Source organism: Neopelma chrysocephalum, unplaced genomic scaffold (genome assembly GCF_003984885.1).
Source record: "Neopelma chrysocephalum unplaced genomic scaffold, ASM398488v2 Primary Assembly neopelma1_129, whole genome shotgun sequence".
Taxonomy (NCBI): Eukaryota; Metazoa; Chordata; class Aves; order Passeriformes; family Pipridae; genus Neopelma; species Neopelma chrysocephalum.
In genome coordinates, this window is record NW_020897791.1 from 964055 (window position 1) to 978443 (window position 14389).

Below are 14389 nucleotides of genomic sequence, written 5' to 3' on the forward strand. Positions count from 1 at the left end.
CCTGTTCATTGCTAGGCCTCCAAAAGCCTTCCCTTAAAAGTATCACACCCCTTTGCTGCCCCTCAGCCACCTGCCAGCCACTGGACACGACTTCTCTGTCACATAGCCCGTGCCACGTGCCCCACTCAGCAGTGGTGAGTCCCTCTCTGGTCCAGCTGCTGTCCCCAGGAGTCAGCAACAAGGGCCACTTTGCTCTCCTTAATTTTTGGGAGGATACATCAGCCTGGGCTGAAGCCATTTCAACAAAGAGAAGAACTTTTATCCTTCCTCCACAGCAATCCAGTCCTGCTCTTTGAATTTTTTGTCCCTGCTGCACTGAACAACAAAGCAAAGAGATTAAATCAAGTGTGGGTTTCTTTCTTTCATTTTGTTTAAATCTGGTTTTGCTTTTTGTTTCCAATCTCTTTTTTTTATTTTTGCACTCCTTGCCTGGTTATTGATCACAACCTTGGGTGTTTTTGGTTTTGATTGTCACTCTTTACTTAGATGTATTGATAAGGCATACCCTGCCCGTTCCTTCAGTTTCTTATCTGTTATTCCATCTTTGGATACAAGTTTGTTAAAAACCAGAATGCCAATAACCATGTTCACCTGTCAAAAGAGAAACAACACACAGTTTTGTTCTCAAGTGGCTCAGCTCAAACTTGGTAGCACAGAAGGCAAAAACCCCCCAACATTTGGCAAACTAAGTTATTCCCGTTTTTCCCCAAACCAGGTCACACTTCTGCAAGCCACCACCCCCTCTGTCCCCTCTCCACCCTGTCCCACCTCCCCTGGCCATGCAGCAGTGAGTTCAGGAGAGCAGAATGCAGCTGGCAGCAGATAAGAGAGGTCTTGGAATCACAGAATCATTAAGGTTGGAAAAAATCTCCAAGATCACCGAGTCCAGCCGTGAACCATGTGTCCAGGAACCAGGACAAAGTTGTAAACTGCTCAGATTTACAAGTCTGAGCAAGAAGAATTGCAGATGGCCCAGCACGCAGGTCAGCCATTCAGTCATTTCCCAAAAAATCAGTGGGCAAGACAACAGTCCTTTGCTCTGTTTTTTTTAGGGTGAGAGTGTGGATGTCTGTATCAACCAGGCATAAATATTCACAGTGAAATACAGAGCTGAGGTCCTGCAAAGTGATCCCAAACTCCTCACTGTGCCCTTCCAAATGCATCCACTGCTGCCAGCTGCATCTGCTCCACAAACCTCATCCAAACATTAGTGACACATGAGCACCACCCCCCTCGTGGAGGCAAAGAAATGGTGGAAAAAAATGACACTCTCCTGGTTTTGCTGTCAGGGAAACATCTGGTGCTGTAGAACGACGTGGTTGATGCTGTTTTGCACGTGGGGCTTGCAGGGAGATGTTTTCAGGCCAAATTCAGGGATGTGTAACATCACACGTGCACCGAGGTGAGTTTAACAGAGGTGGTGCTGAGGGACACCTCGTGCAGCACCTGGCTCTAAGGCAGGGAGATGTCTGCTCTGCCTAAATGCCTAAAGCAGCCTCAGAAGAATGAGCAAAATTCCTGCATTTGGATTGCTGGTTTGAGCAGGGCATGACCCAGCTCGCTGCTGTGGAGCCCACAGCTGGGAATCAATGGAAAAGCTCAGAAATAGCAGTTATTTTCGTTTGCATCAGCTGCTGGGTCAGGGCACCGCTTCCCACAGCTGTGAGCCCATTTCTAGAGCTCACCACGGTACTGATTTAGAGCCACAGCACTGGCAAGTCAGACACAGCAGTGCAGCCAAGGATCAGCAGGAAATCAAACCCCAGTTATGTGCTTGGAGTCAGAGGGAGCACTTGGAATTCACTGATCCTTCTCCGCTGTGCTGGAGGCTGAGGAGTGCAAGAGAGACTTTTCCTTAAGGGGGAAAAGATGGGGTTGAAGTGTGGATGGATCTCTCCCCTAGGAAAGATGTGTATCCTCATCCTTATGGAGCAGGGGAGGTGACAAAGAGCAGCTCTGCAATGGTTTTAATAATTAAAAGCTATTTTTAGCCACACTGCCGTTTTAGCCACACACATTTAGCACACTGATCATTGTGATCAACACCCTGCTCTGATCCTGGCTCCAGTTCTTGCCTAAGTTAGGGATAATACTTCTAAACAGAACCACTCTTAATGACATGCAGAGTAGCTTTACTTCTTTATCTCTGAGATAATATCCAGAAAAAAAGGCTCAAGTCTGAGATTACTTGAGACAACCACGATCTGGCCACTGCTGACTCTGTCCTGTCACCATGAGCCTCTCCCTGTCTTCAACCTGCCCCAAATCATCCCCAGGCTGGGTGAGCAAAACTGCTTCCAACAGCTCTGCTTTCGGGTTGTTGGGATTTTTAAGAATAAAGGTCAGATTTCTGCAGCCATTCGGTGTCAGTGGATTGACTGCAAGTTGTGAACGCTGCTGAAGCTGCAGGCCAACCATCTTAAGAGTATTAATTTGAAGTGAAGACATTCTCCAAGCCAAAAGCCTTTTTCCAGTGCGGAGAATAATAAAGGAGGGTGTGGAGGAAGAAGGTTGCTGTGGATTACCACAGGTAACAGAGAAACCATGCTGGTGGGAGAACTGAGTGCAGAGATGCTTGAATGGCTTGGGAGGAGTGAGAACAAGAGCAGCCCGGCCAGGGCTGAGGCTGTACCAGCTGTCTCTCCAAGCCAAGGCAGCTCTGTGTAAACTCACTTGGGCACCTATATATTGAATTTGGGGTGAGAAAAAGCTCAGGCTCAGAGTCAAATCCCACCCTGATCTGTGCAAGGCTTCACATGAGCAGCTGTATTTTCTCTGGAGCAAACCTGTCCCGAGAGCAGCAGAGCTGCCCATGGCCCGTACAGCCCTGCAGGAGCCTGACTGCCCTTCTGTTGAGCCAGGTGCACTGGCTGCCCTGGTCATCCTGTCCCTGGTCCTTCTGGGATGTCCTTCCATCACTGGCATGGCCAACCTGAACTCAGGGCACAGCACAAGGAGAACAGAGCTGTCCAACCTCGTGGGCTGTGTGTTCCACTTCTGGCCCTGCTAAAGGTCACAGTGTGAATCTGAGCGGCTGGTTGAGCTCATCTGTTTGCAGGTTCCCATTTATAAAAAGGCTTTAAATGCTTCTTTTTCTCTTTCTCCTTCCCCTGGTTCCTGGGTATCTACCCCACTAGGGCAATGTTCATTCATTACCTGAGCCAGCAGTGAGCCAGGAGGTCTAAACTGGGTGTGTAGGCTCTGTCTTGGTGCTGCTCAGGGACAGACACCCCCAGAGATGATTCACCACTTCCTAACATCAGCTGCATGAGCCACCCTTTGCATGTGTTGACCCCTCTTTAAGGACATCTCCATTTCCTGCTTGATGGTGAGTGAAAACTGAGGTGCCAAAGGGAAGGAGGCTCCTGGGTTTTAATCACACTTTAAAAATGCAAAGGAAAAATGAAGGATTACTTCCCTTGCTGTTGGCACAACAAAAGCAAGATGCCTTGAGGCAGCTGAGTGACTGCCTCTTCTCTGGGCACTACCAAAGTTTCCTCCCTCTTCATCACTGTGTCACAATCCTACACTAAAGAAAGACCTTAACTGAAACCAGTTTTGATTTATTACAGAGGAGGGGCAGCTACTGGCTCATCTCTTTGTCATCCTGATCAAAGGATGGCACCAAGGTGGTTTGATGTGCAATGACAGCAGTGAGAATAGAGGCAGCAGGAGCTTTTGTGGAGTTATTCTCCTGTAAGCTCCTGCTTCAGGGCATTTAACCCCCCCAGGCACTGCAGGAAACAAAAGCCTGACCCAAAAAAGGAACTGTGAGTGTCAACAACCCCATTCCTGTGGGACACTTGAGCCTCAGAGGACACACAGATCCTCCACTGCATAAAACACTGGGCTGGAGAGAAACCAGGCTGTCACTTAATGTGGAGGGGCTTAAATGGGGACTTATACCCATCTGAAATTGCTGCAGGAGGGATTTCTTGGAGGACCAGCAGTTCTCAGAGTCTTTCAACCCTGACAGTCAAGATTTCTCATGGCCAGAGAGGCTTCAACAGCAGGGAAGCTTGAGGAAAGGAATGTCAGCTCTTGAGTGGCACCTTAAACTCAAATAACTGGCCAAGGGTGGTGTTGGTGCTGTGTTGGAGCCAAGGGTGAGGTGACAGTAGGACACACTCCCACCATGCAGGAGGTGCTGGGACAGAATTTAGGAATGTTTACTTTAACCCTGCCATTCCTTTTGAATTAAAAGCAAACATGGCACTTTTAGGGTCACTAAGAACCCCCCCAGCACTGATTTGAACATCTCCAATTCACCTGCAAACAAGGAAGCTGCTCCCACACACTGGCCAGCTGGGACAGACCAGGAATAAATGCTGGCTGGGAGGGCACAGCCTGGTCTGGGAGCAACCAGGGACAGCAGTTTCTGAAGGAGTTCATGTCAGAGTTTTCCACCATCATCCTGCACTTCCATCCAGACAGGGCAAACCAAGGAAAAACATTAATCAGGTGTTAGGGGACACCAGTGAGGACAGAGGTGGAAGGCTGAGAGCTGAGGCACATTATATCCCAGAATCAAACCCTTCCCAAACTGTTGGCTTCTAACACTTTGCTCCTTATTCCTGCGAGTGGAAATAAAGAGGGGGCATTCTTGGGTTGAAAGAACAAGGAGAGTGGCATAAGACAAAGAGGAAAATAAAAAAAGCTTTCAGCCAAGCTTAAATACCAAAACGACAGCAGCCGCCGGTCCCACGAAGGCATAGAGGAGCCCTCCCTCCAACGACAGCCAGCAGCTGGAAAATGAAGAGAGAAAAGGAAATTACCCCGGGGGCAAACAACCCTGACAGGCACATGTTTGCTTCTTCCCTTTGCTGGCAGAGTTCATCCTGGGAGGTGATCGCCCATGGCAAAAAAAAAATAACACACAAACCCTCAGACTTTGCAAAGAGCAAGTTTTGCTTCCCATTTCTCCCGAACTTGCACAAAGGCTCATTTCCCCGAGGACCTGCCTGCAGATGGCATTTGACAGGGGAATGCATGAAAAATTAAGGATGGTGCTCTGTTTCAGGTCAGGTCCTGGGAGCAGCTGCATCATTTTGCTGGCAAGATGATGCTCTTGTCCTGCTCACTCAGGCGAAGGAGTAGAAAGAGTGGGAATTGCCCCCTGCTCCTCTGCTAACCACTATTTCTGCTGGGAGCTCAGGTCCAGGAGTGCAGGACACTTCTTCCTCTGGATTCTCCCTTTGAGCTTGCTTGGGGCAATTCTACAACACAGTAGCAAGGTGGGAATTCACAGCACTCCTGAAGTGGAATCTCCTATGGAATTCCACTACGGAATTAGTTCAATGGGAGGGGTGTGGTGCCTCCTCTGGAAATAACCACATAACCTGATGAGGACTTCCTCTTTCTGCAGTGACCATGTGTGGAATTCAGGCTCCTAAACTGCCTAGCACAGAGCCAGGCACCCTTGGTGACATTTCTAGTCAGCAGAGATCCAACCAAAGGAGTCCAGGATGATTCTGTGAGGCACCTTTACCTAATCAGGTGAATCACATCCTGAACTTCATTGACTGTCTGCACCAGAATTTACTCATCCAAATGCACCTGTCCCACGTGGAGACATCACTGGGGACATCACAGAATCATGGAATGGTTTAGGTTGGAAGGGATCTTAAAGATCATCCTGTTCCACCCCCTTGCCATGGGCAGGGACATCTTCCACTAGCCCAGGTTGCTCCAAGCCCCATCCAACCTGGCCTTGGATACTTCCAGGGATGGGGTAGCCTCAGATTCTCTGGGCAGCCATGAAGAGGAATTCAAGATGGGCCCCTGATTAAGCCAATTACTGGAACTCCTTTGTGTTGCTTAACAGGGGTTCTCCTGATGACCTGCAACCCCCCTCCATGCTCTGGGCATCTGTTGTTGGCACTGGCAGGAGTGAGATGGATTGAGGTTCCCCTCCTGCAACAACTTTAGTTTAAAGCCCTCAGGCTGAGTTTAAGCCCTCAGGATGAGTCCCATCTCTGATGAAACCAGTATGAACATGCTCCTGGTGTCCCCACAGAGACCTTCAATCACACACAGGTCTCGCTGCACACCAACATCCCCAAAAATGACAAACTTGGTGCAAAAGAACAGCAGGAGAAATCTCACCCCTGTCCCATCCCCAAAGCTGAGCATCACAGAGTGTCTGGGCAGCCAGCAGGGATTAGAACAACTGGGAATGGCTTCAAACTGAAGGAGAGTAGATTTAGACTGGATATCAGGAAGAAATTCTTCCCTGGGAGGGTGGGGAGGCCCTGGTACAGGTTGCCCAGAGAAGCTGTGGCTGCCCCATCCCTGGAAGTGTCCAAAGCCAAGTTGGATGGGGCTTGGAGCAACCTGGGCTAGTGAAAGGTGTCCCTGCCCATGGCAGGGGGGGTAGACCTGGATATCTTTATAGTCCCTTCCAACCCAAGCCATTCCTTGATCCTTTATTTTTAAGGTTTGATTGTTAAGTCAGGAAAGAAACACTTTCACTGTGAGAGTGACAGAGCACTGCCAAAGCATGAGCAGAGGAATTGTGAAGTCTCTCCATCCTTGGAGACATTCAAAAGCCATCTGGGCACATTCCTGGGGCAGCCAACTCCAGGTGACCCTTCCTGAGCAGCTGGTTGGCCCAAAAGGCTCCAGAGAACCCACCTTGACAAGTCTGTGACTCTGCAACAGCCACAGTTACAGCAGCACAGGGGCTGAAATTCTCATTTTTGTGGGGGATGCAGCAATTCAGGGCATGGCCACATAAACTTGGTACTTCAGGGCAAGAAAGATGAGAATTTACACTGTGTCAGCAACCCCACAGAAAGTTTGCACGCTCTGACGAGGCAGAACCCTGGAGAAAATGTGTGACAAAGTAATCCTGTTTCAGCAGGAAAGCACCATGGATTTATCACAGGAGAAGAGCAGGAAACCACAATGGAGAGAGGACTCTCTCAGAGCTCTTAACCCAGCTCACCCTGCAGTAATTCAGTGACATGCCCCTGCTCTCAGCAAGATGGTTTCATTCTGCATCAGAAGCAAACTGATGCTCCCAGGGAAAAAAAGCCTGGCTGGAAACATTTCAGTTTTGTTGATCAGACTCGTATGTTTTTTTTGCATTAATTCTGAGTTGCAAAAAAGAAGTTTTTTTTTTCATCCTAAAACAGAGAAAATTTGTAAAAAGGCACTAAAAAGAAAAAAAAAAGGATTTCAAATTGAGAGCTGAAAGCAGGACATTCTGGTTTTCACCGAGCTCTGCGTCTTGTTTATGTCTAAATTAAACCTGTAATGTGTTAATTTAATCAGTTCTGATTTCTTCCTGATAGCAACTTGCTCTGTCACAAACTGTCTGAGCCGCTGTAATAATAAAATGAATAATCAGCAGAGGAGAAAGGGAATAAAAATGAAGCTCTGGAGGGCTGCAATAACTGGAGTTCTCCCTAAATACAAGAAGAGGGCTTCTAAATCCCAGACTTTTTCCTCCAAAGCTTCATCCTAATTTTGAGATGGGTTTTTTTTCAGGGTCTCTTCCAGCTGATGGTTTAGATGAAGAAAGGAGGTGACATCCTGCACTGGAATTAGTGGTGAGGACTCTGTGCAAGGAGGGTTCTCATTCCTGTGGGGTCCCTGGCAGCTCCTGTTCCCCTCTGAGCACCAGGATTTGGGAAGGTGACTTCCCCCTGGTCCTTATCCCTTCTGACTGCCCGACCTCCATCCAACAGTGCTTAATCCAAGCGTTTCCAAGGCTGCCAGAGGTGCTGGATAACACCAAGGGAAAGGAAAGGCTGAAGGGATATCTGAGAAGAGGCACTGACAGCAAATCCCGGCAACACATCAGGGCAGTGGAGATGCTTTTAGCCTACAAGAAATATTTGCATTTCACTAAGAGTATTTTCCAAGGGATTTCTTCATTCATCTTATAAATAAAATTACCCCTGGATGGGAGTAAGTGGATGTTTTAACAATGCTCAGCAGCTCCAGACTATGATTGCTAAGCAGTGTTTCCCTGACTGACAGCAGCTCTTGTGCTCAACACAAAAAACCTCTTTGCAAAACATCTGATCCTTTTGTGACTCTGCCACGGCACAGACCGTGAGGTGGGTGGCTTTTGTCTTGGTCCTGCAAAGAGCTGACTTCCACTGAGACCTTTTTCACACCAAACAGCTCTGCCAGCAACAGGTCTCACCTTGAATCGTGGGTCAAATTCAGCAGCTCCAACATATTTGCATAACTGAGATTAGAGCTGGGAATCAGGGCTGGCCCACCAGTGTTAATTCAGAGATTAACACAGAAAAGGCTGAGATGCCTGTGGGTGACACAAGTCCTGCTGCAATGACACACAAGGATCTCTGGAAATTTGCTGTGTCCTGGAAATGCTCTCAGAAAACTTTTCGTGGGCTCTCTTGTGGGGAAGGATGTGAGTTCCCACAACCTCAATTACGCAGTTCCAGCTTTAGCAGGTTGTTTGTCAAGCTTTAGAGGGCTAAAGTCAGTCCCTGGAGTAGCAGCTAAAAGGAGAGTTATTATTCAGGCATTCAGCCTAATACAAGGAGGTGATCAGTGGCAAGTCCTTTAGACCTCCATTACCTCTCAGACTTTCATTTGAGACTAGAAATGCAGCCTCTCTCCTGCCCCAGCAGCTCTCCAAACAACTCCAAAATGCCCTTTCCAATGCTGTTCAGATAATAAAAAGTAAAAGCCCCCTCGTGTCTTCCTCCCCTCATCACAGATGGAGAGTTCACAGCACTCCAGAAGTGTCCTGAGCAATAAAGGCTGAGTGAATTGCTGCTGGGAATCACCACGCAGAGAACGAGACACACACTCCACATCCTGCAGATATATTCAATTTTTAATTGAACCTCTCTCTCTCTCTCCTTTCCCAGCTTACCACTTGGTGGACCAGTCTGGCTGGGTAAAAGGTAAATATTAAACATCATCTGCAACCTCCCCATGCTCAGGACTGGCTCTGATCTCTCTGGATCTCTTGGAGACGTGGCCAGTCCTTTGATGGCCAGACCTCCACCCTGCTGCTCAGCTGTGTTTGGCTTGTTACAGAACAGCTTCAGCCCATGTACAAAGAAAAGACAGGACAAAACTGGGTGAAATCTTGCTTGGACCACCCTGCTGGAGGCTCCTCTCTTAACCTGGGGTTGGACACCCTGGTTTATCCTGAAGATAAACCTGACAGTTTCAGCCTGAGGACATGTCACACATTTCACACGCTGTCCCTTCCACCAGCTTTGCCCTGGGAGTCTGTAACACCAGGATCAGTTCTGCAATGCCTTCAACACCTGCAGTTGTCCCCAAAATGCTCTCATGACCGTGGCCTATAGATGGATGTCAGGGTTTGTTTTTTTACCACTGAGTGGAAAGAGAAAAAAATTGGTGTGGAGTGTTAAATTCTGTGCTCAACTAAATATCAGAGCCCTGCTTTGACTTAATGCCCACCTCCACAGTGCTAATGCACTGCTCTTAGGACCCAAAAATTGCAGGGTTGGAAGATGCTTTGAAAGACACTGTGAAGTCCCTTGTGGTTTATATTGTCAGCTCTTGTCCCCTGCTTCACAGGGAGGGATGTGTTGTGGTTAATGCCTTTCCTTCCCTCTGCAAGATGGAAATATTGTGCCTTGAAAGCCTACAGTGCCCATTTGAAGTGCCCTGTGCGTGCCCTAAACAAACTAGAGACAAAACTAAAACAGCTCCTGAGCTCCAGCTCTGAGCTTTGCACCCACCTCAGACATCTCTGCAGTGGCCACAAACCAACAAACATCCTGGGACAAGCTTTGGTCCAAGTCTGTGCTCTGTTCATGTGCCTTCAGCATTGGACAAGGTTAAATCATAAAATCATAGAATGGTTTGGGTTGGAAGGGACCTTAAAAACCACTGAGTTCCAACCCCCCTGCCATGGGCAGGGACACCTTCCACTAGATCAGGTTGCTCCAAGTCCCATCCAACCTGGCCTTGGACACTTCCAGGGATGGGGCAGCCACAGCTTCTCTGGGCAACCTGTGCCAGGGCCTCCCCACCCTCCCAGGGAGGAATTTCTTCCTAATATCCAGTCTAAATCTACCCTCCTTCAGCCTGAAGCCATTCCCCCTTGTCCTGTCACTACATGTCCTTGTAAAAAGTCCCTCTCCAGGATTCCTGAAGCCCCTTTAGGTGCTGGAAGGTACCCAGGCATGGAACTACAGCAAGATGGCAGCATTAGGAATGTCTGATGGGCTCTTTGTGCTTGAGAGGAGCTGTTCTTCTGGTACTTTGGTGGGACTCATCAGCTTCCCCACATATTGGGCTGCAGAGTGGAAGGAGACAAAAGGAAGATCAGAGTATTCCTCAGCTGGAAGGTACCCACAAGGATCATGGAAGTCCAGCTGATCACTGAAGACCAAACTGGATGTTTTGGGGTGTGAAGCTCCCCCGCTATTTTGGTGACAGGCACCCTGACAGCAGAGCTGGGAAATGGTGTCACTCGGGCTGCAGCTCCTGCTGGGGACACGGAATGCCCTGTCATCCCCCAGGCATCCAGCCCTTGGATGCAAGGAGCGACAGAGACTTTAGAGCCAAAAGGAGTCAGAGGATTAGCAGCAAAAGGAGGAGAGCTGGTGTGGTTAAGCAACCTGGGAAAGCTGGAAAGTCAGCCCAGCCTGTTGGCCACCTCACTGTTGTCCCAATCCCAGAGCAAAGTGGGAATCCAGCAGCTTTTGTCACCCTCTTTGCTGCAGTCTGGAGGGAATTGCTCTGGGGAGATGCTGGCACACAGTGGTCCAGGGCAGGGAAACAGGATGTGCTTCCCTGCACATTCCTCCCCTCCCTGCCCAGGCACTTTTGTGTGGTCAGCACTGACCACAAAACTCTGTGGTGGCTCTTAAACATTGATGGGGAAAGAGCCACAAAGCTTTTTGCACTAATTCCCATTGGTCTGTAAATACATTTTGGGGGTAGGAGAGTGTAAGACTTTTCCTCTTCCTGTAGGGAACATGACTAAATCCAGTTACTTACTCTGCATAGACTGCAGAGGTTGCTTTGGGTGACTAAAACTTCCAAATTAACGGGTTTAAGATACCAAGGCTGGAAAGAGCTGCCCCCAGGAAAACTTATTTTTGCCTCACAAGTCCTTTCTAAGAGTAAGTAAGTCAAAAAACCCTCATCTGGTGAAGATGACAGGAATGTCCTTAATGTTTCCATTCAGCAAAATACACAAAAATATTTGAAGAGCTGAATAGGATTTCCCAGAAAGATTTCTCTGTGTCATATCCTTTCTTTCTACATAGAATTTAAGAGGATCTGTTCTCCCTCTGGGAGGTATAAATTCAGGGCTCAGCAAATACTCAGGATCTCTCTCCCACCACCCTTGATGCTTGTTCACTGTGAGTCGTTCTCGTGGATGTGCCAGGAACAGCAGAGCCACGGGAAAGCTAAAGGGAATCTGGGATCTCAGTGATGCTTCCAAAAGCCAGGCTGTGTGTTGTTCTTTGAGTCACAAAAGAACTGGAGATCCCTCTCCACCAGGACACCTGAGCTGGGACAGGTAAGTCAGGAGAGAGGTGCATCCAATGCATCCCGATGCCAGCACAGGCTTCAGGAATCGCGTGTGTGGATTTGCACTGGAGAACCCCACGTTCCTGAGCCCTCTGTGTTGGGCAGCAATTTAAACTGTAGTAATTTAGGCTGCAAACGAAATGAAAAATGCTGCTTTAATACTCCCCTGCAATTAAAATGCAAACCCAGGACCATTTGGTCGTGGGTGTGAGGAACGTGGTGGGAATTGAGGGAGAGCGGGAGGTTCCACATGACATTTTCTCAGTGGGCCTCTTGAGGCCTCATCTGCTGCCCTCCACATCAACAACTCCTGTCTCAAACATTGCCCACGTGGGATGCACCGGCCAGGAAGGCTCTGGATAAAAGTTGGCTGCAGTAGAGAAGTCTGACTTATTGTACATAAAATATTACCCTTTAACTGTCACTCTGAACAACATTTTTAAGCTTTTTCACAACAAAGTGAAAAAATAACACTTGCTTTTTCTTCTTTTTTTTAGTTGAAGTTGTACTAATGCTCAGCTCTGTGTGATCCCAGCCCTGCCTTAATATATGTTTTGCCTCTACACAGTCTTATGCCATTATTTCTACCCTGCTTTTCTTCCCCTATTACATGCACATAAAAGTTTCCTAAAGGCAAATCCTGTAGAATTTGTCAAACAGGCAAACTGAGATTGCTGTCAGAACCTTGGATTGAGAGGGTCACGCTCATTCTGCTGCCCAAAACTGAGCTGAGCTGTTTTGAAAATGTGGGACCAATCAAGGAAACCATTAAACAGATAAACATAAAAGCTTTTTTTTTTTAATTTTTAAACATCCTAAACTTTTAAGTATTCCACGTTTTTCCCTTTAAAAATACATTAAAAAAATCTCAAAGTAAGAGGTATTTAGATCAAAGGGATGTCAAATATACAACAGTTAAATCTAACTAGTCCCTATGAACTTGTTTTTAAAGAATACATGACCCAGCTTGGCCAGATGATGGGCTGGGGAGGCAGGGATGCAGGAATGTTCCTCCCTCTCTCATTATCCCTGCTTCCCTTTGCCATGGGGAGTTTACATGAGCACATGAGAATTTAGCTCCTACTCGGGTTCCTGTGACTGGAATTGGACAAAAAGGATGGAGGACAAAACAAGGAAAAACAGGAAGAGCTCCTTTACTCACTAGTTGACGGTTCCATATCCCTTGGCTTTAGTAAATCCCACGGAAATGGCAACCACCAAGGCAGGGAGCCCTGTGGAAATGAAACAAGAGGAAATTGGTCATTTAAGCACATGTGGAGCTCTTCTCCTACTCAATATTCCTCTCTCTTCCCAGAGTTATTCCAGCACCATCTGTCCCAGACTGGCTCTCTGGCAGAGACTGAATTCAGGACCTTGCGGGCCCAAAGCAGAACCCTCCTTGTTACCTCTGTTAATGAAATCAAAGCCATCAGCTGCAATCAGCTTCTCCCCTGCTGTGGGCTCAGCACAGGGGGGACTCACAGTACACCCAGATGCAAAAAATCTATTTATTTTATTCTTAGGGTACAACACAGGTTGGCCAGGAATATAGCAGGGTGTCTCCTGAAGAGGGAATACTCAGCCACAACCCAACTGAAGGAACCCAAAGATCAGGAGCTATGTGTGCACTGACAAAGCAACCCAAGTTTAAATCTTGCCCCAGATGAAGGAGAAAGAGAAACTAAAATTGAGTTCCCCTACCCCAAACAGGTCCCCCAAGATCTGTAATAGAGCAGGTTCCTCTGAACAACAATGGTAAAGAGCTTCAGAACATCAGATCTTTTGGAAAACCAGGATACTCCTTCTTGCCAGAGACCTGCTCCATTTTGTGTCCAAAAGGGGAATGAACTAAGAGAACCCTGGAGAAGTCACACTTCATTATGAGGGTGGCAGAGGAACAGCAAGTTATTCTGTGGCTGGGACACCCCAATTTCTCTTCAGAGCATCATGAACTAAGGGAGCCGACACAGGATGTATTTCAGGTGCACAAGGGGTGAAATTATGGTCTTGATCCTACCGACAGAAGCTCCTACAAAATTTGATGGAGGAGTATAAACAAAGCCTGCTGGTTATTGTGCAACCTGCTGGTTATTGGCCTAAAACTCATAAAATGTTCGGATATTGTGAAGTCCTTGACATGCAGTTACAACGAGAACCAGCAAAAAACCTACACCTTCCTAATAATCTTCTGATCCTTCTTATCCCTCCATGCTCAAGGACCTGTGGAGGTTCACTAGCCCCAGCCCAGCTCTCCCTTTTCCCTAAAGAAATGCCTGGATATTGGCTGATAACACCCAGTTCTTCAGCTCTGGAGGGCTCCACGTGGCTGCTTGTATCCCTCTTCCTTGTGACACGAGGAATTAAGCTGTCTCGATGCTACAGATGGGCAAATCCCATTAGGAATCAGAAGGATCAGTAGCCAGCTGGGATTAGTGCTCCCCGACAAGACCCTAATTCTGGAGCTGCAGAGGTCACAGCAGGTGACTGCAGGAGACCTGGAGATGGAAGGGATGTGCAGACACAGCATCCAGACCATAATCCTGCTGGCAAGGTGGTCACTCAGGCACACAAGTCATGCCCAGATGGATGAGCAGTGAGGCTCTGCAGCCAGCTGGGAGCCACGAGGCCAAGCTGACCACAGTTAGAGCATTTGAGAGTTTTCCTACAGGGAAGAGCTTCTCTTCCCATATGAGATTTCCAAGCATAGCTCAAGTTTCATCAGTCCAAACTCAACAGGCAGTGGGTTTAAAAGATGTCTCTTTTAAATTTCCTTTCCTTTTTCCTTCCTTTTCCCTTTTTTTCCCCTTTCCTTTCCTTTCTCCTTTCCTTTCTTTTCCCCTTTCCTTTCTTCTCTTTTCTCCTTTTTTCCTTTCTTTTTCTT

At 47.7% G+C, this 14389-nt stretch overlaps 1 protein-coding gene across 11 annotated transcripts in view; it reads right to left on the minus strand.

The window, feature by feature from the left end:
* The window catches only part of ADGRB1 (adhesion G protein-coupled receptor B1), a 292967-nt gene that overhangs the window by 40967 nt on the left and 237611 nt on the right, over positions 1-14389 (minus strand). For all 11 annotated transcript variants that reach the window (XM_027698585.1, XM_027698589.1, XM_027698588.1 and 8 more), the window contains 3 exons: positions 12671-12740; positions 4679-4745; positions 506-591 (listed from right to left, as the gene is read on the minus strand). In XM_027698585.1, coding sequence (XP_027554386.1) covers positions 506-591; positions 4679-4745; positions 12671-12740 — 223 coding nt within the window. The remainder of the gene's footprint in view (positions 1-505; positions 592-4678; positions 4746-12670; positions 12741-14389) is intronic.